The sequence below is a fragment of the Vipera ursinii genome (genome assembly GCF_947247035.1).
Source record: "Vipera ursinii genome assembly, chromosome: 14".
Taxonomy (NCBI): Eukaryota; Metazoa; Chordata; class Lepidosauria; order Squamata; family Viperidae; genus Vipera; species Vipera ursinii.
This window is the reverse complement of record NC_139527.1, coordinates 11,883,190-11,906,175: the sequence shown is the minus strand read 5'-3', so window position 1 is coordinate 11,906,175 and position 22,986 is coordinate 11,883,190. Positions and strand designations below refer to the sequence as shown.

The window sequence follows — 22,986 nt, the reverse complement described above, 5'->3', positions numbered from 1 at the left end:
TATCTTTTCATAGACATATCTTCTTTTACAAGATCTATTGAAATATAAAAGATACAAGGCAGAGAAAATTAACTCCCTTCCCAAATGGTGTCAGGATTTTTGGAATTGTCCCCCACTCTTTTCCTAGCTAGAGTGTTCACTACACCCCAATATTTCAACTTTGGCTCCCTATAATCCTCTTTAAAGTGCCTGTTTGGGATTTATAATACTGTAAACCACTTGACTTCATTAAGGAAAACAAAAGTATAAAAACAAACAACTACAATTTGTCATTTAATTTCTTAGCCCTTTGCTATAAGCAGGTACTTTCCTAACAGAGTTGTACGTAACTGGTGTCAGATCTGCCAGAAAGACCATTTTAAATACGTGGCACTGAGATGTGAAATGAAACAGATAACTCCTCGATGAAGGCTTAATTCTCTGAACAAACAAATAACATCCAACGAGTCCTTTAGTCTGAGCCTTGCAGTGCAGAAAATCCACACTCAGAGCACTGGGTTGTCCATGCTATTAATCATGGGAGTAGCAGACAAATTTGAGCTCATGAGGCACAACATTTAAGACACGGGGGAAAAACCCCAAATCTGAAAGAGTTAATGTTGAGAACAGGGTATCAAACTCTGAGCTGCAGCTATTTCGAGAAACTTGGCAACCTTTATGGTGTTGCTCAGGTAAGGCAGATCTTGTCGAAGGAAGACTAATCTCCTGATCAGAAAGACAAGTACAATGTCTAAGCGATGAGTTATGGACGTCAGATGCCAAGGGTGGCACAATGGGCACGGCAGTTACTTGGCCTCTGTATCTGAGCAGACATACATAAGGTAGTTCTACAGGAGGCCGGTATATTTGCCTAGAGCCTCCAGAATTAACCAATTTGAGCAAAGGAAAAAAATATTGTATGAAACAGGCAGCATATTATACAGGACAATGGAGAATCTACAAGAGGATCATAATAATGGCAGGTGTTTTCAGCCCATATTCTTGTAAGGCTACAGCTCAAATTCTGTTTAAATTCAATTAAGACTTTATCTGGGTTGAGGGGTGATACTGTCTGGAATGAGAAGAAAGAATCCACCAGCTGCCTAGAGTCAGTTTGCCTTCCCAGCGATAAAAAAGAAAAGAGGGAAGATGAACCAAGGACTCATCCTGAGAAACGGGCTTCGTGAAAGGGCTCAGCCTTTGTGCTGAGCAAGGGTCACTTTCAGAAACTTGGACTGAGGAGCTTTTAAGGCACCTTACTTGATTGCAGTTACTGTTTTCATCCTTCTGCTACTGCAGTGACCTCCAATTTGCACAGCAGCATTTGATGTAACAAAAACCTGGGAAGGTGACGATCACTGGAAATACTCAGATCCAGTGGGAGCGTATCCCAATCTAAAGAAGGGCATTTGGGGGCCAAAGTAAATACTATGGTATAGAAACCGGGCATATGTTTATTAACTGGATGGCAGTTAGGCAAATTCTGTCTTTATGGTATATTGAGAAAATATAGAATAATTAAATCTCTCTTTAGGTAGCAGTAAAAATTATTAATGCTGGCAGCAGGGGCTGGAGTTAGTGCAGAGACCCACCGATAGGCTTATATAGTTTTGCAAAACTCTATGGAGCCAGATACCAATGTATATAGGAAAAGTCAATTCTTTTGTTCCATAGCAAAAAGGAGGAAGTGTTGACCAACAACTGCATGAGGCCAAGACACCCGCTGGCCAAAGTGGCAGCTGCTTAAAAATGCCAGGCAACCAGGCAAGGGAATGGCAAAGCGATTGGTGCCCGCAGGTTGGCTATGGGATGAGTCTGGAGCATTTAAGAATCTGGCATAAATGGTTTAATGGGCCTGGAGAAGTTAGAAGAATTGTTCCAGTTAAGCCATTTTTACAGAATCTGAAAAAAGTTGTTATTATTCAAATTTCATTGATTTTTAAGCTGCTGCAATTAACTGTTTTCAGGATTGTTTGATAAAAATAAAAGATAAATTTTTTAAAACACTTTCTAACACAAGTGACCTCATAACCAGCATGCCGATAATCACGGAGGACATATCTTAATTAACATCATCCCACTAAGTCAGGGGTCCCCAACTTCTGGACCCTAGCTGGGAGGTGTTTGCAACCGGGCTGCGGAAGTGGTGGGGAAGTGCATGTGCGCACATCTCCACTTGCACGAGCAGTGGGTGTGTGCATGCACGTGCGCTCCATTTGCGTGAGCAAATGTGCACACCACTCGCACAAACAGAGCTGTGCACAAGTGCAAGCTTGCCAGCCGCTCAAGCGGAATTGCCCCCTCCACCCCCTCCCCTGCTGGTCTGCATGTGATTCAAAGATGATTTGTACTACAAAACATTTTACACTGTATTGTTGAACACCGATTCTGGTTGTTCTTAGGAATATTGTTTTTATTCTGATTCTTTACTGTAGACATTCTGTTGCGTATTGCAACAGCAATTGGGACTGGAATTGCCATCGCTAAGTGGTACAGGACACACAACCTCTCTTCCCCAATTCATTCCACAAACACAGAAACAGGAGAGCCAGGAAAACAGGAAATGACAGGGAGCGATTCTGCTTAAAGCAGCCGTGTGAATCTCTGCCTGACTACAAAGAAGACTTGATATTCGGAAAGGAGATACAGACGGAAGAGCTTCAGAACTCGGCGCTCCATTTCGGCATCTCCAGGTTTTTGATAGCACTGATTAAAAGGAGCAGCCTTCCTGGTTCCCAGGCTCTCTTTCTGAAAAACCCAGAGGACAGCTGAGAACAAAATGGCTGCTGTGTGGTTCTTTTGAGTAGGGAATAAACTCCCGCAGTCTAAGGGAAGTCTCGGCTGCCTTTTGTTCTTCCTACCGAGAGGCTCCATGCCGCCCGCTTTCTCTTCACACACGTCTGAAGAGAAAACAGCCATTTCCGCCTCCTGGAACGGGAGCGTCAGCCACTCTGTCAGAAAAGATATTTGCCTTGTGCAAAGTAACTAGAGTAGCTATTAATAATTGTTCAGCTGGGATGCGCAGGATCTGTTCCTGCGAGCACAGGACACCCTGGCTCTCCCGCGACTGAGGTGGCAGAGTGTGGCCCGGCCTCACTGCCCCCCACCTGGGCTCCTGGCAGAGGTCCAGCCCCGCTTACCTCATAGCCCTCCGTCTTCTTCTGGCACCACTTCAGCAGCGCGTTCCTCTTGGAGCCGCCGTACTCCCTGGCCAGGGCAGACAGGGGGTCTTTCCGCTCCTCTCTGGAAAGGAAGCAACACTTTCACTCAGCAAATGTGAGATGCGCCACCTGCACGCCGAGCCCCCTCCGTCACCAGGAGCGCTCCGGCCTAGGAGGCTGCAGCCGGGCTGGGTGGGTTGCTCAGCAGACCGGGGCCTTCCCCCCCACAATCACAGAATCACAGTCAGGAACACTTGATACATACACATGAGATGTAAACATAAAGTACTCCTAAACTTTCATTGGAATTTAGAGTCAACTGATACCATCTCCCTGCAACTGCTGCCTGGTTCCGGAGGTCACACTGACCCATCGGAGTGTTAATTGCCGAGAGACGCCCTGTGCTGAGTCAACGAAGAGCCCACCTCCTCAAATCTCCTGCAGTAATCTCAGACCCAGAGAGGTCCTCTCGCACAAGGGGAGGCCTCCCTGTTCTCTGGCCAGGCAGGAACCGAACGGCGGCCGATGGGCCGTATTTCTTTTGGGAGGGGCGGCAGCAGCCCTGGAGCTGCAAGGCCCCCTGGACAGCCTTTCCCAGAGGCCCTGAGCTTCAAGTCCCAGGAGGCCTTGCGTGTGCTGAAAAGGTGGGGGAGGGGATAAAGTTCGAGACAGAAATCCCACAAAAGGACGACGTTTCATAGGGCTTGTTTTCCTCAAACAACGGAGGCCTTTTCCCTTAAGAAAAAAAAGGAACTCGTAACAGCTGCTTTCAGGACCAGAAATGTACAGACATCCAGCAGTGCCGTGGGCCAACTGCCTTCAAAGGGACAGGAGAAGCAGGCCGCTCTTTATTGCCAAACTCCATTCATTTCGAACTTGGAAAGGCAAACCCCTCAGATCTTCGCAATTCGTGCCGTTTTCTTTTAAAGTTAATTTTAATTTATGTAAGGCATTTAAAACTTACATAAATTAAAAAAACTTGAACACTGTGGCTCTAGGTAGTTTACAATAAACCTAAAGACAAGAGAGAAAGCAAAATAAACAATGAAATGAAAATCCAATAAAAAACCCACAATAGGCCAGTGTTTCTCAACCTTGGCCACTTGAAGATGGTGGACTTCAATTCCCAAAATTCCCCTGGAAGTTGAAGTCCACACTTCTTCAGCCAGCCAAGGCTGAGTAACAGGCAATTAACTGCTCCCCTCCAGATGGGGCCCCAGGGTTGGAAAGCCTTCCCAGGGCCATGTGTGTGTGTGTGTGTGTGTGTGTGTGTGTGTGTGTCTGTGTGTCTGTGTGTGTTCCAGAAGGCAGGGGCTCTAACCGAAAGGCGCACTCCTCGGGTCCCATCAGATGGTCCAGTTTCAAGGAAGAGGCCCATCTGTTGGCAGTGTGTGGAATGGGCCAATACCACACCATACAGTGTGGCAATTGTTTTGTTGCCTTCTTCCAGGGTACTTTTCCAATTCTTAATTCAGCCCTGACATGTCCCGTCCAAGGACCAACCACATTGGGATCTGCTTACGCTTCCTGGGATCGGCCAAGGGTGCTCCTCCTCCTGAAGCTCTAGTTGGAGAAAGGTTGGTCTTCAGCGAACTGCTTTCTATCGCCCAATTGCAGAAGTGGCAGAGAACTGCAAGAAGCTTGTTTCAGTCTCCTTGCAAACGGATTTTTTTGAATTTAACTAGGCAGGAGCAAAATTTGACGTGTGGCCCTTTTCAGGAAGCCTGCTCCAGACCCAAATCTGTGGGTTTGGTCTTGGGCACTGGCATGGACCCAGAACATGTGCGTTCAGGCTGAAGGACAAGGAGGCAGGTGCCATGCAGTGGCCGTGGAAAAGGTGGCCCAGGGGAGACTGAGGAGGGGCAAGGAAAAGGCCACCAACTTTGAATGGGGTCTATGACAACTGGCCACGGCCAACTCGCTGCGGGACCACCCACTGCGGGACAAGAATTATACTAATATCAAAGAAATGGTGGAACGGAATCATTAAAGAAAGGATGCCAAAGGAAGTACAGAATGAAATGTGAGTGGCAAAAATTACAATATTTTTTTATTTAAGTAATTAAATAGAATTGTTAAGCTGTCCCGTGGCAAGTTGGCCATGGTAAATTGGCTGTGGTGAGTTGGCCAAGGCCCATTCCGCCTTGAATGCCCGTAGCTCACCCATCCTCTCTGCCTGGCGTGGCTGCCAGCATCACCTGTGCATTCCAACAGAGCCAGCTGGAAGTGCTGTGCTCGGCATAGTGGGAGGTAGGGCAAGGAAGACCCTGGGAACACTGAAAGACAGGAAGACCCGGAGGCCGTGCAGTGGAGAGAAGGTGCCTCAGCATTGCCCTGCTTGCTGGTCAAACCCCTCTAGGATGTTTTTTAGCCCAAACCAGTCCAATATTCCAGGTTTTAGTTTGGCTGAACTGCAATCCACCTGGGTTGAACCTCTGAACCACAGCGCAGTTCGTCTGAATGCTACGTAAGTGCAGTTCCCATTTGATGCACACTGTCAAGATTGAATCGCTATATGCCTTCTAGCTTCTTCTGCTAATCTGCCAACAAGAAGGGGGCAGGGGTGGAAAACGAAACAAGGAAGCAGGATGCCAAGAAGCCGTTCACGAACCGTGAAAGCCTCCAAAACGCCAAGGTCACTCTACTGCAGATTCTTGATGAAGAAGTGGACTGTTCCCATAACATAAAGAAGTTTTATTATTGGACAATGTGAACATCCGAGGGGTTAGGGCTGGGGGACAAGGGAATCTATTGTTTAACTAGGCAAGCTTTCGTGCGGGAAAAATCAGAGCTGGTTTTGCTTCTTCAGTTCCAAGATGGTGTATCCAATAAACTTTTATCTTTTGGGAGTTAATTGGCCTAAGGGTTCCTTTTGTTGGGTTTGCTAATTGGACCATAGACACACACATCTTCTATAGAGGTGTGCAAAATCCAGAATCGCCGTATCAGGGATAGTGCATACATTTAACAATTAAACAAAACTCCACCTGCAACTGAAAACAGAAGAATCAAGGACCACTGTTGACTCCCTGCGATTTCGTAGGGACTACCTTTCTCTACGTATAAGAGTAACCACAAACTGCTGATCCACAAAGAATGCAATCTTTCCAACAGGGGTCCATTAGGATCACATGTAGGAACTGTGAACATACCTCAAAACCAAGATTTACAATTTTTCATAGTAGCTGCGCACTAAGAATCTCACCCGACAAACCAGAAGTCTAAATAATGATTTCTGTAGATCTTTTTACTTTCAAAATGTGCTGGCTAATCTGACTTCCACGGCCCACTAGTTTCTTACCATGTTCAGAAAGGAAATGCTTGGAAAATATAGTCTAAGTCTTCAAGTAGCAGTAAAATTGTTTCAATATAAAGAAATGCATTATATTCTCCCCACCAAAAGGAAAAAACCTGCAAACATCACTCTCCTCCAACTGTTTTTTTTTCAACTTTTGTAATTCTGTAATACTCTCAGTATCAAAACACCATATCCTTCTCTCCTTTGATCCTTTTTTTCCTACTTTGAAGCCGATGCTATCTATTTAGCAGTCACCAGCCTGCTAAAACGTGATTAGGAAATGGCACGCGTCGTGTTTTATGAGGTGTAGCTTCACCAGTCCCACCTACCCAGCCCAGCTCAAATCCATTTTTCATTCTCATTTTGCACCCCTTTTCAGTCGACCTGTAATCCTAAAGCTCCTCAATGCCTCTACAAGAATTCCCCAGAATTACCCCTAATTGGCCAAGCTTCCTCGTCTGTGATTCTGGCTGATAAGAGTTTTAACTAGATACCTATGGATGTAAAAACATAAACTATATGTTAAGAATATTTTTAAAAGCCTGAACCAAATCTTTCTTTAAAAAGAAAACAAAAATCTAACCACCCGTAACGCTGCCAAAGAACAGTACAGCTTGTTTCTAAACTCCAGAGGAACACATTTTATGTCAAGTTCTTTGTTTTGAAAATAATGTTTCAGGAAACAAAGAAAATGAACTGTGTGGACACAATGAAAAGTGGTTTACAACAAATATTAATCTTACAAATGAGTCTGTCTGTTAGGTCAACTGCATTCCAAGCTCAAACCAGTTTAACTGTTTTTTATACTGGCATTATAGACCTTAGCATATTATTTAGGCATACTTTTTTCATTTCTAAGGATAACTTTATTTTAATACTTACATATCTAATAAATTATTTAACATCCATACTAATATATTAAATAAACATACAGAAATGGTTTAACAACCTGTCCTTTCATCGGATGGCACTGCGAATTAACATCTGGTTTGGTAAAAATAAAATGTCTATTCTTTACAGTGTAATTGTCAGCCTGGTATGTTTTACTACAAGCTGGACAGAGCTGGTTTAAATCAAAGTAACATCAGAACAAGTTGAAAGTCAAGGTTTTGCAGGGTTATATTTTATATTTTGATACTGTTAGCTACCTACAGTCTTGGAGAATGGGCAGCTTACAAGCAAAACAAATAAATATTTCAAGCCGACAAACCACCATTGTGTTGCAGCTACCAAAAACAGATGCCAGTTTTAGCTACATTAAAAGAAGCATTCTTTTTTATAAACCAAGCTACCTCATTCCTATATCATATTCTAGAAAGCTCTTTTTTCACTAGTTAAGACATATTTGAAATAACCCATCCACCATTTAACTTGAAAAAGAAAGATTTTGCTGGGAACCTGTGGAGAATGCTGAGGCACACAAATCTGATAAACAAGCTGGAAGGACAACCAGTAGGAGAAGCACCAGGGGGAATGGAGATGTCTAAGTGTGTAGTGGGGTGCCCCAGGGCTCCGTTCTGGGCCCAGTGCTCTTCAACATCTTCATCAACGATTTGGATGAAGGGATAGATGGGGAACTCATCAAATTTGCAGACGACACCAAGCTGGCAGGAATAGCCAACACTCAAGAAGACAGGCTTAAGATACAGGAGGAACTTAGGTTCTACATTTAGGCCAGAAAAACCAAATGCACAGGTATAGTATAGGTGGTACCTTGCTCAATAGTGGTAACTGTGAGAGGGATCTTGGAGTCCTAGTGGACAATCACTTCAATATGAGCCAGCAGTGTGCTGCAGCTGCCTAAAAAGCCAACACAGTGCCAGGCTGCATTAACAGAGGGATAGATTCAAGATCACGTGAAGTACTAATACCACTTTACAATGCCTGGGTAAGGCCACACTTGGAATACTGCATCCAGTTTTGGTCACCACGATGTAAAAAACATGTTGAGACTCTAGAAAGTGTACAGAGAAGAGCAACAAAGATGATTGGGGGACTGGAGGCTAAAACATATAGGGAATGGTTGCTGGAATTGGGTATGTATAGTTTAATGAAGAGAAGGGTGAGGGGTGACATGATAGCAGTGTTCCAATATCTCAGGGGCTACCACAAAGAAGAGGGAGCCAAGCTATTCTCCAAAGCACCTGAAAGCAGGACAAGAAGCAACGGATGGAAACGAATCAAGGAGAGAAGCAACCTGGAACTAAGGAGAAACTTCCTGACAGTTAGAACAATTAACCTGTGGAACAACCTGCCTCCAGAAGCTGTGAATGCTCCAACACTGGAAGTTTTTAAGAAGAGACTGGACAGCCATTTGTCTGAAATGGTATAGGGTTTCCTGCCTGAGCAGGGGGTTGGACTAGATGACCTCCAAGGTCCCTTCCAACTTATTATTATTATTAATCTGAAAAGCAGAAGATTCAGGACAGTAAATGGCCTCAGAAACAAGAAGTGCTAAGAGTGTTTTGGGTGCTCCAGAAAACCAAACTAGAACCAGAGAGATGTAGGAGGAATGGCAGAACCTGGGGGCAGAGGTAAAAGAGGCCTAGAATCCCTACGTAGCCACAAGCAGACCAAGTCCAATCCCTCCTTGAATTCCCTGGAACCTTATCTAACTCCAAGCAGGTACTGACCCATTAATTGAGAATATTCCTGCCCACTGACATGATTAGCAATAAATCATCTTAACTTAAATCATGTTAAATCATCTAGCCCGGATGGGTGACAGGACCCTCCGAGGCTTCGGTGGAGCCCGTATGAGCGCTGGAGATGACAGCGGGGCGGCGCTAGAGGGAGCGGCAAGGTGGCAAGGCTTCCGGACATGAGATGGTCGAATGGGACGGCTCGGTCGGGCAGGTGGGCGACTTACAATGGCCGGCAGCGGCCGGCGGCATCCCACGGCAGCCTGCAAAGCGGCTGACGATGGGCCTGCTGTGGCGTGCGGCATATGCTGGCTCGTTCGGGCTGGAAGAAGACATACAACGGCCGGCGGCAGCCGGTGGCATCTTGCAGCAGCCTGCAAATCGGCCGGTAAAGGGCCTACTATGGCGCGCAGCGTGCAGTGGCCTGCAACGGACCTGCAACGGCCTGAAGAGGCGGTCCGGTCCTGCAGCGGCCTGCAGTGGAGCTGTAACGGCCTGGGGCAGCCTAGAAAGGCGGTCCGGATGGCGAGGCTCCTGGACTTGGGGCTGCCGAGCTCATCTGCCCATCTGTTAGATCGGCAAGCTTCCCCCCCCCGACGGAGGTTTTTTGGATGGTGAAGGTTTGAGCGCTGTTTGGAACCCTCCTGGACTGGTCTGGAGGGTGGGAACATCTGGGACCACTTGAAGCTAAAAATGGAGGTGGGGCGTGCCGGATGGCGCCCGAGATGGTGGTTATCTCCTCAGGGGTCATACTTGAAATCTGAGATAACCCTCCTCCATTTTCTTTATCCGGAGACTTACTACAGCCCCTTGGTCGCGATGATATCTAGGACATGGAGATGGATGAATTTATCACCATTCATCACCGGAGCTGCGAAGTTCACCACCAATAGACTATTCTACCAGCCATCGAACTTTCTCTCCTCCTGCGACCTACCCAGGGCTGGATAGTGGTTTTCCTGAGATCTTGGTCACTGTGAGAGGGTGACCATGTTTTCAGGATCCACTGTTTCAGCTCTGTGGATTTAATATGCAGTTTGTTCCAGCCAACTTGTTCTTTGCTCCTATTTCTACCTTCTGATGGCTTACACCAGAAATGAGCTGCTTGCCCTGAGAGCTTCCTCCCTCTCTCAGATGTGGCCATCCAACCTGTGCAGCCGTTTCCTTAATGACGGGTCTTGGGACCCTGAGAGGTGGCATGGCGCTAAAAAGAGGCTTTTGGGTTTTCTTTTAAATTTTTTTGAAGGGTTAGGGAGGGGGGAGGGTCAGGCCCAGCAGAATGAGAGGAAGATTCTACCAGACCTTTCTCAGTCTAGGTTAGCCGATGGCCGCGGCAATATGGGGGCCGGGGAGAGTCTTGGGACCCAGGGGGACGGGGTAGGGATAGTGATCCCCACGGTGATTGGGAATGGAGGCAGATGGATGAACAGAGAGCCATATCGTAATCTGGGATCACGCCCCCGCTATTTTCGAGCTGTGGCGCGCTCCGACCCTCTGGCTCTCACCTGCTCTCCCAGGGAAGGGGGAGGGCAGACACCTGAGCTCAGGCTGATCTATTTGAATGCCAGGTCTGTTGTGAATAAAGCTCCCCTCATCCATGATTTGATCGAGGAGGAAGACGCAGACCTGCCATGCATCACGGAAACTTGGTTGGGCCCGGAGGGAGGGGTCCCTCTGATTGATCTATGCCCTCCAGGTTTCCGTGTGCTGCATCAACCTCGGGCTCAGGGTAGGGGAGGTGGTGTGGCGGTCGTTATTAGAGACCCTCCGTCCACGGGAGGCCACTGCCCCTCAGATAGACGGATGTGAATCCCTCTTGAGGTGGGGTCCTGGTGGTCAGTTGGGCCTGCTGCTTGCATACCTCTCTCCAAGCTGCGTAGCAATGGCTCTACCCAGGCTACTTGACGCCCTCTCGGGATTGGCGGTTGAATTTCCCAGACTTATGGTTCTGGGAGATTTTAATCTGCCTTCCCTGGGCGGTGCGTCGGAGGTGGCCCGAGAGTTCATGGCTTCCATGATGGCTATGGACCTGACCCAAATTATTCAGGACCTGACTCACGAGGGGGGAAACACGCCTTATCTTATTTTTATCTCTGGGCAGTGGCTTAATGGTCTGGGGGGGGGGTTACTCCAACATCTCAACCCCTTTCATGGACAGACCATTATCCCCTGCAGTTGGGCCTCCGTCACATCACCCCCCGCTGTCAGGAGGCAGAACCGACCAGATGGCTCCGCCCCAGGCGCCTGAAGGACCCAGATAGGTTCCAGACGGCGCTTGGATTGATTCCTACCTCCCTCTCGGTCGAGTCCTTAGTTAATGCCTGGCAACAGGCTGCTTCGGAGGCTCTCGACCGCGTTGTCCCTTTGCGGCCTCTGACCCAGCGCAGGTCCCGGCTCGCTCCTTGGTTCTCCAAGGACCTGCGGGAGATGAAACGCCGGAGAAGGGGCCTAGAGAGCATTTGGAGAACCAGTCGGTCCGAGTCTGACTGAACACAGTTAAGATCCTTTTCTAGATCTTATCTTGTGGCAATGGAGGTGGCAAAGCGCGCTTACTTCACCACCCTCATTGCGTCCGCAGATAACCGCCCGGCTGCCCTGTTTAGAGTGGTCCGCTCCCTTTTAAATCAAGGGATGGGAGAGGACCCCTTACGAGGACGGGCTGAGGAATTTAGTAAATATCTGGTGGACAAAATTGCTCAGATTCGGGCTGGTCTGGACTCTGACTGGGCAGTATCTGACGAGGGGGAAGCGATGGGTTTGGCCGAGAACATTTGGGAAGAGTTTGATCCTGTGACTCCGGATGAAGTGGACAGGATCATGGGGAAATTAAATGCCGCCACGTGTTTGTTGGATCCGTGTCCCTCCTGGCTGGTCTATGCGTCTCGGGAGGTTACACGAGGCTGGCTCCTAGCAGTTATCAATGCCTCACTGAGTGAAGGCCTTGAAAGAGACGGTGGTAAGGCCCCTCCTTAAGATACCTGCATTGGATCCAGCTATTTTAAATAACTTTTGTCCTGTCTCCAACCTTCGCTTTGTTGAGAAGGTCACTGAGAGCGTGGTGGCACGGCAGCTCCCTTTGGTTCTGGAGGAAACTGAGTATCTGGATCCGTACCAATCAGGTTTCAGACCCGGGTATAGCACGGAGACGGCATTGGTCACGCTGGTGAATGATCTCTGGTGGGCCCGAGATAGGGGTTATTCCTCTGTCCTGGTCCTATTAGATCTCTCAGCAGCTTTTGATACCATCGACCACGGTATCTTGCTGCGTCGTCTTGAGGGGTTCGGAGTGGGAGGCACCGTTCTGCGGTGGTTCTCCTCCTACCTCTCGGGCCGTTCGCAGACGGTGTTGGCAGGGGGGCAGAGGTCAACCCCTAGGCCCCTTAGTTGTGGGGTGCCTCAGGGGTCGGTACTCTCCCCTCTCCTGTTCAACATCTATATGAAGCCGCTGGGAGAGATCATCCGTGGCTTCGGGGTGAAATATCAATATGCTGATGATACCCAGCTTTTCATCTCCACCCCGAACAAAACCAGTGATGCCCTCGATGTGATGTCCCGTTGCCTGGAAGCGGTACAGATTTGGATGGGAAAGAACAGGCTCCGGCTCAACCGGGCCAAGACTGAGTAGCTTTATGTACCGGCATCTCGTTTAGTCCAAGACGTTCCATCTTTGGTTATAGGAGGAGAGATCTTACCTCCCGTTGATAGAGCACGCAATCTAGGTGTCCTCCTGGATTCACGACTCAGTTTTGAAGATCATATTGGAGTCGTGGCTAGGGGGGCATTTGCCCAGTTGTGCCCCTTTCTGGACCGAGATGCCCTACGTACAGTCACCCACACACTTGTTACCTCCCATATAGATTACTGCAATGCTCTCTACATGGGGGCTGCCCTTGAAGACCACCCAGAGGCTTCAGCTGGTGCAGAGTGCGGCTGCATGGGTAGTGATGGGAGCACCCCGATACTCCCATATTACACCCCTCCTGCGTGAGCTGCATTGGTTACCAGTTGCCCTCCGGGTGAGATTTAAGGTGCTGGTACTTACCTTTAAAGCCCTACATGGCTTAGGTCCGGGATACTTGCAGGACCATCTGCTGCCGGGAACGACTTCCCATCGCGCAGTACGCTCACACAGAGAAGGCCTCCTCGGTACCGTCGGCTAGACAATGTCGGCTGGCGACCCCCAGGGGGAGGGCCTTCTCTGTGGGAGCGCCAGCCCTGTGGAATCAGCTCCCCCCTGAGCTTCGGATGGCCCAAAACCTCCAATCCTTTCGCCGCGGCCTCAAAACACTCCTGTTCCACCAGGCTGACCTGGACTGACAGGGATTTTAATTATGTTTTTAATTTTTAACTCTAATTTTTAAATTTATTTTAATTTTAATTTATTGTACAGGGGCCTTTAATTTTAATTTTATCTTAACTTCTGTATTTATTGTATGTTATTGTTGTTAGCCGCCCTGAGTCCTTCAGGAGATAGAGCGGCATATAAGTCCCAATAATAAATAAATAAATAAATAATAAATAAACCGGACCTTCGCTGATTTATCCTGCCTGACATGGGAGGATAATATAGGGAAGCAACTCTACAGATTAGAGATGGCTAGAGGCTGTAAGCGCAGGTGTGGAGAGTTGCTTAACGGTGAATATCTTCCTCAAAGGCTGCCACATTTTCTTTAAAGAAAATTTAATTGGAAGACTGCTCTAATTGTATCTAGCAAAGCATGGGGGGGTTGGACTACGTGAGGTTCAAAATTCCCCCCAAAAAGTGTAACAAGAAAGTTATGTGTGAACAATTGACTTTTCTTCTTTCCCGGAGTACCAAAGCAGTTGAGCAGAAACTCATGTCTTATGTTCCCTTCAATGGACTACTGCGGTCTTCTCAGACTACTGTTTGTTGCAATATCTAACTTCCAAATATGCTTCATCCACCATTAAGGAGCTCACACTAAGTTCATTCACTCCTGATGCAGCAATGGATTCAAAGTCTGCAGGAATTCTTCAAAAGTACGCAAGTAAAGGCCAGCGAATGCTCCAACAATGCTGCCATGCTCCCAAGTGGCGAGGCATGTGCCAGTCAGCACTTGCTAGCATGCTCAAGGTTAGGAAGCCCAATTGGGGGTCCCAGTGATGAACCTCACTAGTCCTGCTAGTCAGGGCCTGAATGGAAAGGAGCAATGAGCTGTACCTTATTCGATTCCGTGTTGTAGGAGTGACCGATGCTGTTGGTGAAGATGAGAGCGACAGTTGTGGCGAAGCGGTCCCAATTGCTACGAGGGAGGCTGGAGATGTTCCATCAGGAGCGGTCATTTCCCGTTTGATTTCTTCGCTGCTTCGGCGGGACACTTGAATGGAAAATTGGAAAGCCTGGTGTTCAATTTCACGCTGGCTCCTACATTTGCAATCTAAGCATTTTAGTTCCATTAACAATCCCGGTGACAGTAGATGCTGCCACCTTGGCCAAAGGAGCAAGATCTATGCTTGTTCCAGAACTTCAAAGAACATATTCTAAGAGCTTAAGATGTTATTCAGAAAGCAACCATTTTTATTTCATTGCACTTACTCTATGATCTTAAGTTGTAGAAGCTCTGTTCCACATACAATACCTCAAAATGTGTTTGGCAAGAAACAACTCTCATGTGTTTGCTTTAATCTATCTGCAATGTCACCATAGCAATAACCATTTTCCTTTCACATCACCTGTTAAGTGCACTCACTGGGACTGAACTAAAAGCAGGGGTCTTCAAACTTGGCCATTTTGACTTGTGGACTTCAACTCCCAGAATTCCTCAGCCAGGCATGCTGGCTGAGGAATTCTGGGAGTTGAAGTCCACAAGTCATAAAAGGGCCAAGTTTGAAGACCCCTGGACTAAAGCTAGGGATGAGATTCACCCATTTCTATGTGTTATTTCACAAACCACCAATATTATAACAAAATGGCCCTTCGTACCAACATATCCAGAAGTCCTGTGATACTCTCACAAACGTACATTTTTTAAGGGCATTCACAACACAGTGTGTGAAGAATTGCTTGCCTCCACAGTACCCATCATTATTCCATCACCACATTATTACCAGAGAGAGATTTAGCACTTTCCATAGCAGGAACTCTTGGCAGAGAAGCTGGTCTGCTAGCAGAAGAAGTTCTCAGCAAATGATCTGCACAGAAAGGGAATGAGGAAACGTCATCTCAACCTCAGCACAATTCTGACCTGATCCTGCCTACAGGGAGAGGCGACAAACTGGATGGCCCAATACTATAAAGACCAAGTACTTGTGCATATGCGCCTGTGCCCATACGTGAAAGCTGGCTTGCTGCTTCATACGTGGTGGGTCCCAAACATCATCTAACCTTTAAAGTGCAGAGGAGGATCGTGTTGCCTCCACCTGTGAAGAAGGGGTCACTTGGGCCGTAAGGCAGCATTTTTCTGGGGCTGCAACTCGGCTGGGAAATTACTCTGCAAGCAAAAATTGGCTTTTCTTTTCTCTCAAATACCTTCTTCCCCAGGCTAAATATACTTTTCTTCTACCGAGAACCTGATTATGTCCTCATTGTTAGCATATGTACTGTAGCTTCTTTTCTCCAGTTTATCACCCTGCTTTATTGCACTGCATTTGTTTAATTTTAATTTTGGATTGTTTTGTTCCAAACCACACTGAACATTATTTTTCAAATAAAAGAATGGGATAAAAGTGGTTAGGCAAAATAAATCAAAAGATGCTGCCTAAAACCCAGTTGTGTAGTATTTCCTGATCTAGGGCATAAGGAAATGCTGCTGATGCAATGGTTTGGCTGGCAGGGCCCTTTCTCATTTCTGTATACAGTACACTAATTTAGATTCCAATTTACTTTCCCGTGTATATTAAATAATGCCAATGGCATTCAAAAAACAACCAAAAAAGATAAGAACAAAGTATTATATTAAGCGGTGGAAGAATTTCCATTGTTGATACTGTGCTATTATTTGTCCAGGTTCAAAAGGAAGCCTACTACTTGTTCACATGAAAGCTATTCTTGTGAAAGTCTATTTTAAAAAGCCCAGCCATAAATCAAAGAGCTACACCCAGATCTGAGAACCATTCATTCTCACCGGAAGGGTAAGAAGGAAAGGAAAAGTTGATAAGTAAACCTACCAAGCACCAGAAAAACACTTGGAATGGAGAAATAAACATTCCAGTTTGGTATCGTCTCATTTTTTGTTCAAGAAACACTGTCCTAATAGTAGCAAAAGTGAATAGGGAAAGTATCCGAGAACTGTGGAGGAGGAGGACTCTCTATACAGAATTTGGAGTCGGAGCCTTATGAATAATCTTTCAAAACCAGTGAAGTGTCTCGCTTTGGGCTCAGCCATCATCAGAAGACGCTTCCAAAGACAAGCCACTCTCATATTCTGGAAGGATCCAGCAGAGACAGGCAACAAGCCACGATTCAGCCAAGCCAAGCCTTAGAAAGGCATCACAGGCGGCCAGTGACTCTACCTTCGGATAAAGAAGTGGAGCTGATCTGCCTCCTGCAAAGCTCAACCCCCATCAGTGCATGTTTCTGAACCATGGAAGATTCTGGGGGGTTCAAAAAATGTGCTGGGGATATTCATGGCAAAAGACGCCTCTTACCTTGAACTGGAATTTCCGCATAGTTGGACCTTTTGTCTGATAAAGTAGCAAGCGGCTTAGAGGCAGATATTGGTCCACTGATGGAGTGTCTCTGAAGGGGGGAAAATTAATTTTGAGAAAATGAACCAGTTTACTAAATCTCAACTGTTGTCATTCACTACTTGAATATTATGCTCCTATTTGAATTTTAAACACCACTAACCCCCCAATAGGTCATTATGATTTAGCTGAGCATGTAATGGCAGAAGATCAGGTTCAAAACTAGCTGAGCCATCAGCTCATGCTGGACTCTCAGTCACAGGTCTGTCAGTAGATAAGATAAATGACTTGTTACAAAGATTGTGGTTGTCAGGCTTGGCTGGAGACCTTGTTTCTAGATTCCCTAGAGGGTAATTGAATATTTTAATTAGAATAGAATAGAATCTGGAAGGGGTCCTGGAGGTCTTCTAGTCCAGCCCCCTTCACAAGCAGGCGGACCTACACCATCTCAGACAAGTAAATGGAAATTAAATGGAATTTAAAAAAATAAAAAAAAAGTAACTGTCCAGCTCTAGCCTCTTCTTAAAAGCCTCCAGTGATGGAGCGCCCACCATTTTTGGTGGCAAGCTGTTCCGCTGGTTGATTGTCCTCACTGTCGGGAAGTTTCTCCTTAATTTTAATTACATTATAATTAATCATTATATTCACAGTGGTGAAGACTGAATTGGTACCTTAAGGAACCTTTCAGGAATCTGTCAGGCAAACCAGATGTAGGCTACCCTGGCGGTCGTGAAGCCTGGTTTAGCCACTATTTATTTAAATTTATTGGCTGCCCAACCACTCTGAGTGATGTACAAAATGTGAAAAGATATAAAAGCAGCTAAAAATATTAAATCAAGCCAACAGCCCAGATTAGCATATTCTAATAAACCACAAAATCTAGAAAACCAAAGAGGGACATTAAGCAAATAACTTAATGGAGAAGGGCGGTATACAAATTTAATAAATAAATAAATAAAACAAGCATCAGGCACAAACCCAAAGGGAAGTTTCCAAAGTGTTCCGGAACACCAGGAGAGAAAGTCTTGATCTTTGGGGGGGGGGGAATCCTGTTCCAGAGAGCAGGGCCCTAACAGAGAAGGCATCCTGCCCAGGTCCCACAAGATGCCAACATTTAATGGAGGGCACCCACTCAGCTGCACTGGGTAGGCAGAAGCAATTGGGGACAAGTATTATGCAGATGGTCCTTGCTTAATGACAGCCCTTAGTGATTGTTCAAAGTTACAATAGTGCTTAAAAAGTAACTTTATGACCAATCCTCACATTTACAACCGTTGCCGGATCCTGCAATCAGGAGATCGGCATTTGCAATGGTTTGGGATGCAAGCAAAGCTTATATGAGAGGAGTGTTAATATATTTGAATAATAAACATAGATGTAAACTGGAATATAAGCGAAAAGAATTAGAGGAGGAAATTAAGAGGAAAGAGAAGGCTCTAATTTTGAATCCATCTGATAAGATTAAAGAGGTAATTACTTTGTTAAGAGGTCAGTTTAATATGTTGATGGCAGATCAAGTGGCAACCAATTTACGGTATGTTAAACATAATACTTTTTGTAATGCTAATAAGCTGGGTAGGTGGTTATCTTACTTGTTAAGGAAGAAACAAAGGTCACGTAATATAGATAGAATAGAATACAAGGGTAAAGAGGTGTTTCAGCAGAATCTTATTAAAAAGGCTTTTGTTGAATTTTACTCTAAGTTATACGTTAGGGATAAGATTCAAGATGTAGATATAGATACATATCTACAAGAAGTGAATATCCCTGTTCTTACACAAGAGCAAAGGGAAGGGATGAATCAACCGATAAATGATGAAGAAATCTTTTTATCAATTAAACAATTAAAGGTGGGGAAAGCACCAGGAACAGATGGCTTGACTGCCGTTTACTATAAAGATTTACAGTTAGAAATGGTGGAACCTTTAAAAGAATTATTTAGAACAATTCAATCTGGAGGAGAAGTGCCTCCATTGTGGAAAACAGCTTTTATATCGCTGATTCCAAAGGAAGATCAAGATCTTACCCAAACCAAAAATTATAGGCCAATATTGCTTTTAAATACTGATTATAAGATATTTGCAAAAATTTTAGCAAATAGATTAATGAAGGTAATGCAGCAAATGATTCATAGTGATCAAACAGGATTTATAAGTGGTAGACAAATGAAGAATAATGTGAGACATATTGTAGATTTATTGGAATTTTTGGAAAGAAATAACCAGGTCTCTGCAGCGCTGATTTTTTTGGATGCTGAAAAAGCTTTTGATCAATTGGACTGGCAATTTTTATTTAAGGTACTGGAGAAAATGGAGTTTGGGGATAATTTTTTACAATCTATTAGGGCAATATATCAGAAGCAAACAGCTCAAATAATAGTCAATGGTAGTTTGACAGAAACATGTAATATTGAAAAGGGTACAAGACAGGGGTGTCCGTTGTCACCTTTGTTGTTTGTTTTAACATTGGAAATATTATTGATTAAGATACGAGAATCAAATAAAATTAAGGGAATTAAAATAAGAGATCAAGATTATAGATTGAGAGCGTTTGCGGATGACTTGGTTATTATATTAAGTCAACCAACTTACTCAGTTGTAGAATTGATGGAGATAATAATGTCATATGGAAAAGTTTCTGGATTTAAGATAAATACGCAAAAAACTAAAATATTGTCTAAAAATATGACCATAGAACAAAAGGTTGTTTTAGAAGAGCTAACGGGATTTGAAATAGTTAAAAAGATTAAATATTTGGGGGTATATCTTTCAGCTTCAAATGTAAAATTATACAAAAATAATTATGAATTGTTATGGTTAAAAATACAAAAAGAGTTAGATAGTTGGAAAAAACTACAATTATCCTTATTGGGAAGAATTGCAGCAGTAAAAATGAATGTTTTGCCAAAAATTTTATTTTTGTTTCAAATGATACCTATACTTAAAAAAGATTCAAATTTGGAGGAATGGCAGAAAGGTATTAATAAATTTGTTTGGGCAGGGAAAAGACTAAGAGTTACATTTAAGATAATGCAAGATGTACGTGAAAGAGGTGGTCTTAAAATGCCCAATTTTAAATTATACTATGAGGCTGCTGCTTTATCATCAATTAGTGATTGGTTTAATTTAACACAAGGGAGATTATTGAATATTGAGGGTTATGATTTGTTATTTGGTTGGCATGCATATTTATTGTATGATAAGAAGGTGGATAATGTTTTTAAGACACATATATTAAGGTATGCTCTGTTGCGAGTTTGGAAAAAATATCGACATAGGTTAAATTATAAAATACCAATTTGGGCAATACCTAAACATGCAATAGAAAATATAAATGTGGGATTTAAACATGATGTGATTACATACAAAGAAATTCTTAGGATAAAAAGGAATGTATGGCAATTAAAGCCATATAATATTTTAAAAGAAGGAAAGATAGTACAAACTTGGTTTCAGTATGGGCAGTTACAAGCAAGATGGAAAGAAGACCATAAAGTTGGTATTTCAATAACTGATGGAAATTTGGTAAAACAAATTAGAGATCAAGGTCAAGCACATATAAGAAGGATATATAATGCACTGATAGAAATTGACTCAGAAACGGAACTTGTTAAAGATTGTATGATAAAATGGGCCCAGAATATTCAGGAGGTTATCACAATGTTTACTTGGGAAAAGATATGGGTCAGAAATGTAAAATTTATACAGGCTCAAAATTTAAGAGAGAATTTTAATAAAATGTTTTATAGATGGCATTTAGATCCTAAACAATTAGCAAGTATGTATCCGAACTGCCAGCCCAAATGTTGGAGGTGTGGTTGTGAGGATGCAACGTATTATCATATATGGTGGACTTGTAAAAAACTTAAAGCTTTTTGGATTACGGTAAACTTTGGTGGAACATGCAAAAGATATTTAAGAAAAAGATAAGGTTTTCTCCACAGTTATTTCTGTTGGGTATTATTACAGACTGTACTGTCATAGATACTAAATTGATGTTGAATTTAATTACGGCAGCAAGACTTTTAGTAGCGCAATATTGGAAGGAGGAACTGCCTACTATAGAAGAGTGGACTTTGAAAGTTTCAAACCTGGCGGAAATGGCAAAGATTTCAGCATATTTGAAAGAACAACCGCAACAGAGATATATTGTGGAATGCAGATTGAATATATTCAGAATAAATATGGGACTAAAAAGTTTAATTTAGTATTTGAATAAGTATTAGTTTTACATGATGTATTATCAGTTATTCATTATTGGTTAGTAATTTAGTTATGTTTAAGGGGAGTTAAAGCGCGATAGAATTTAATATGTTTTTTTAGTTAGGTAGCATATTTTAGCTTCAGTTTTTAAAGTTAATACCCTGTATTCAGCTCTGGGAAGTCGGGGGGGGGAGGGTTAGGGAGGGCAAGGGGGAGGGGAGGGGGAGGGAGGGAGTTTATGTTATTAAAAATGTATTTTAAAACTTTTCAATTAAAAAAAAAAGGAGATCGCCATTTGCGGGCTGCCCAGTGGGCTGTGTAGAGGCTACAGAGCAGCTGGCAATAACACTGTGCTCATCTGATGTCTTGCTTAATAACCGTGTCGCTAAGCAATCAAGTTGCTACCCCAATTTTGGTTGTTAAACAAGGACTTCCTGTATTGCTGGTATTCCTGACTAGGGGTACTTGTGAAAACAGGAACAAATAACAAGCTAGAGGGCTCGCCCCCATTTCTACTTCTCACTCAATCCACTGCTGAAAGGGCTCCCCGATTTCTGATCTCAAGCACTGCGGTTTTGATTGTTCCAGTTAATCATAGTTTGTAAGGAGTTTTAAACTAGCATTTCTCACTTCCGGTCTGTTTCCCTAACTGTGGCTCAGTAAAGGAAGCCGCCCCCTTTGCATCCTAAGAAATATGTGGACTGTTCCCTCTAGGAGACCTTGAGATATGCAAAGTCACCTGGCCGGTCCAAAGAGACAGTGGGCGCTACCCAGTAGATGTTGTTTGGGTGTTTCTATGGGAAGCCGAACCTAAGACACGCTTTCCAGAAAAACATTCGCTTTCTTTTCTTTGTGTAAAGCCTGTTGCCAATCTGCGTCAGGCTTGACCAAACCTGCAAAGGCACTGACCTGCATTGGGGAGACGGCAGCTGCCGGAGGGGTTTTCAGAGGACTTGGGCTGAGTGGAGTTCGGGGAATTGTAGCTCCAGCAGGACTAGGAACTACGGAAGAAGAAAGCAGGTCCAGGTTTACATCTAATGGCATAAATATCCTAGAAGAAACCCTCTCCACCTTTTCTCATTACCAAGTCAACAGAAACCAGCATGGCTGGCGAGGAAGTTGTGTCTCTTTTTGTGTGCCTCCATGCAGCCTGGACACTTCCACTGCTTTCTTAAGGTAAGGTCTGCACTGAAGAGGGCAAAGGAAGTTCCCCAGAATTTGCATTTCAGGGGGATGTCCAAGAAGGCACCATCTAGAGAGCCACAGATGCTGCCTCATAAGCCCTCCATTCCCCCCAGCCTCTTGCAGCACTGGAGTTTCTAAATTTCCTTCTGTCTGCCTAAGTCTAAGATGTTTCAACTGTTTCCTTCACAGCCAGAACTTTAAACAGTGAGTAGAATTTATTTATTTATTTATTTATTTAGTTATATTTATATACCGCCCTATTCCCTGAGGACTCAGGGCGGTTTACAGGGAATTAAAAATCCAAAATACAAAAATTAAGAACCAAATTAAAAAATATTAAATTAACCCTGTAGTCAATTAAAAAGAACCCCAAATTAAAAATTCCTCCTCAGTCTGGGCCCGAGAGCTCGAAGAGCCAGGTCTTCAGGCCCCGGCGGAATGATCGAAGGTCGGGGGCAGTTCTCAGCTCCACTGGCAGCTGGTTCCAGAGGGCAGGCGCTCCCACCGAGAAGGCCCTATCCCTGGGTGTCACCCGCCGGCAGTCTCTTACCGGCGGGACCCTGAGCAGACCCTCCCTGTGGGAGCGCACTGGGCGAAGGGCATTTGATGCCGGCAGCAGGTGTTCCCTCAGATATCCCGGACCCAGGCCATGCAGAACAATTTACTTTAAGGGTGGATTGTTTAGTTTTGGTGCTACAATCTGAAATAAAAATAGTAAAGACAAACTAAGAATTTAATTGGTGCACACCATGGGAAAATTAAATGATACTAAGATGAATGAGAGGGATCTCCTGTTGGGTCCGTGATGCTTGGATCTAAAGAGGCTAAACTGGGACTTTCTTAGGGCATCTGTCAATTAAAATGCTTTGACA

At 44.5% G+C, this 22,986-nt stretch overlaps 1 protein-coding gene across 2 annotated transcripts in view; it reads right to left on the bottom strand.

The window, feature by feature from the left end:
- The window catches only part of SPECC1L (sperm antigen with calponin homology and coiled-coil domains 1 like), a 71,485-nt gene that overhangs the window by 9,566 nt on the left and 38,933 nt on the right, over positions 1–22,986 (bottom strand). Inside the window, exons 9-13 of one of the 2 annotated variants that reach the window (XM_083373851.1) lie at positions 21,839–21,930; positions 16,689–16,779; positions 15,150–15,233; positions 14,263–14,419; positions 3,120–3,222 (exon numbers count right to left, since the gene is read on the bottom strand). In XM_083373851.1, the coding sequence (XP_083229977.1) occupies positions 3,120–3,222; positions 14,263–14,419; positions 15,150–15,233; positions 16,689–16,779; positions 21,839–21,930 (527 nt within the window). The remainder of the gene's footprint in view (positions 1–3,119; positions 3,223–14,262; positions 14,420–15,149; positions 15,234–16,688; positions 16,780–21,838; positions 21,931–22,986) is intronic. The other variant, XM_083373852.1, reaches the window with a different exon arrangement.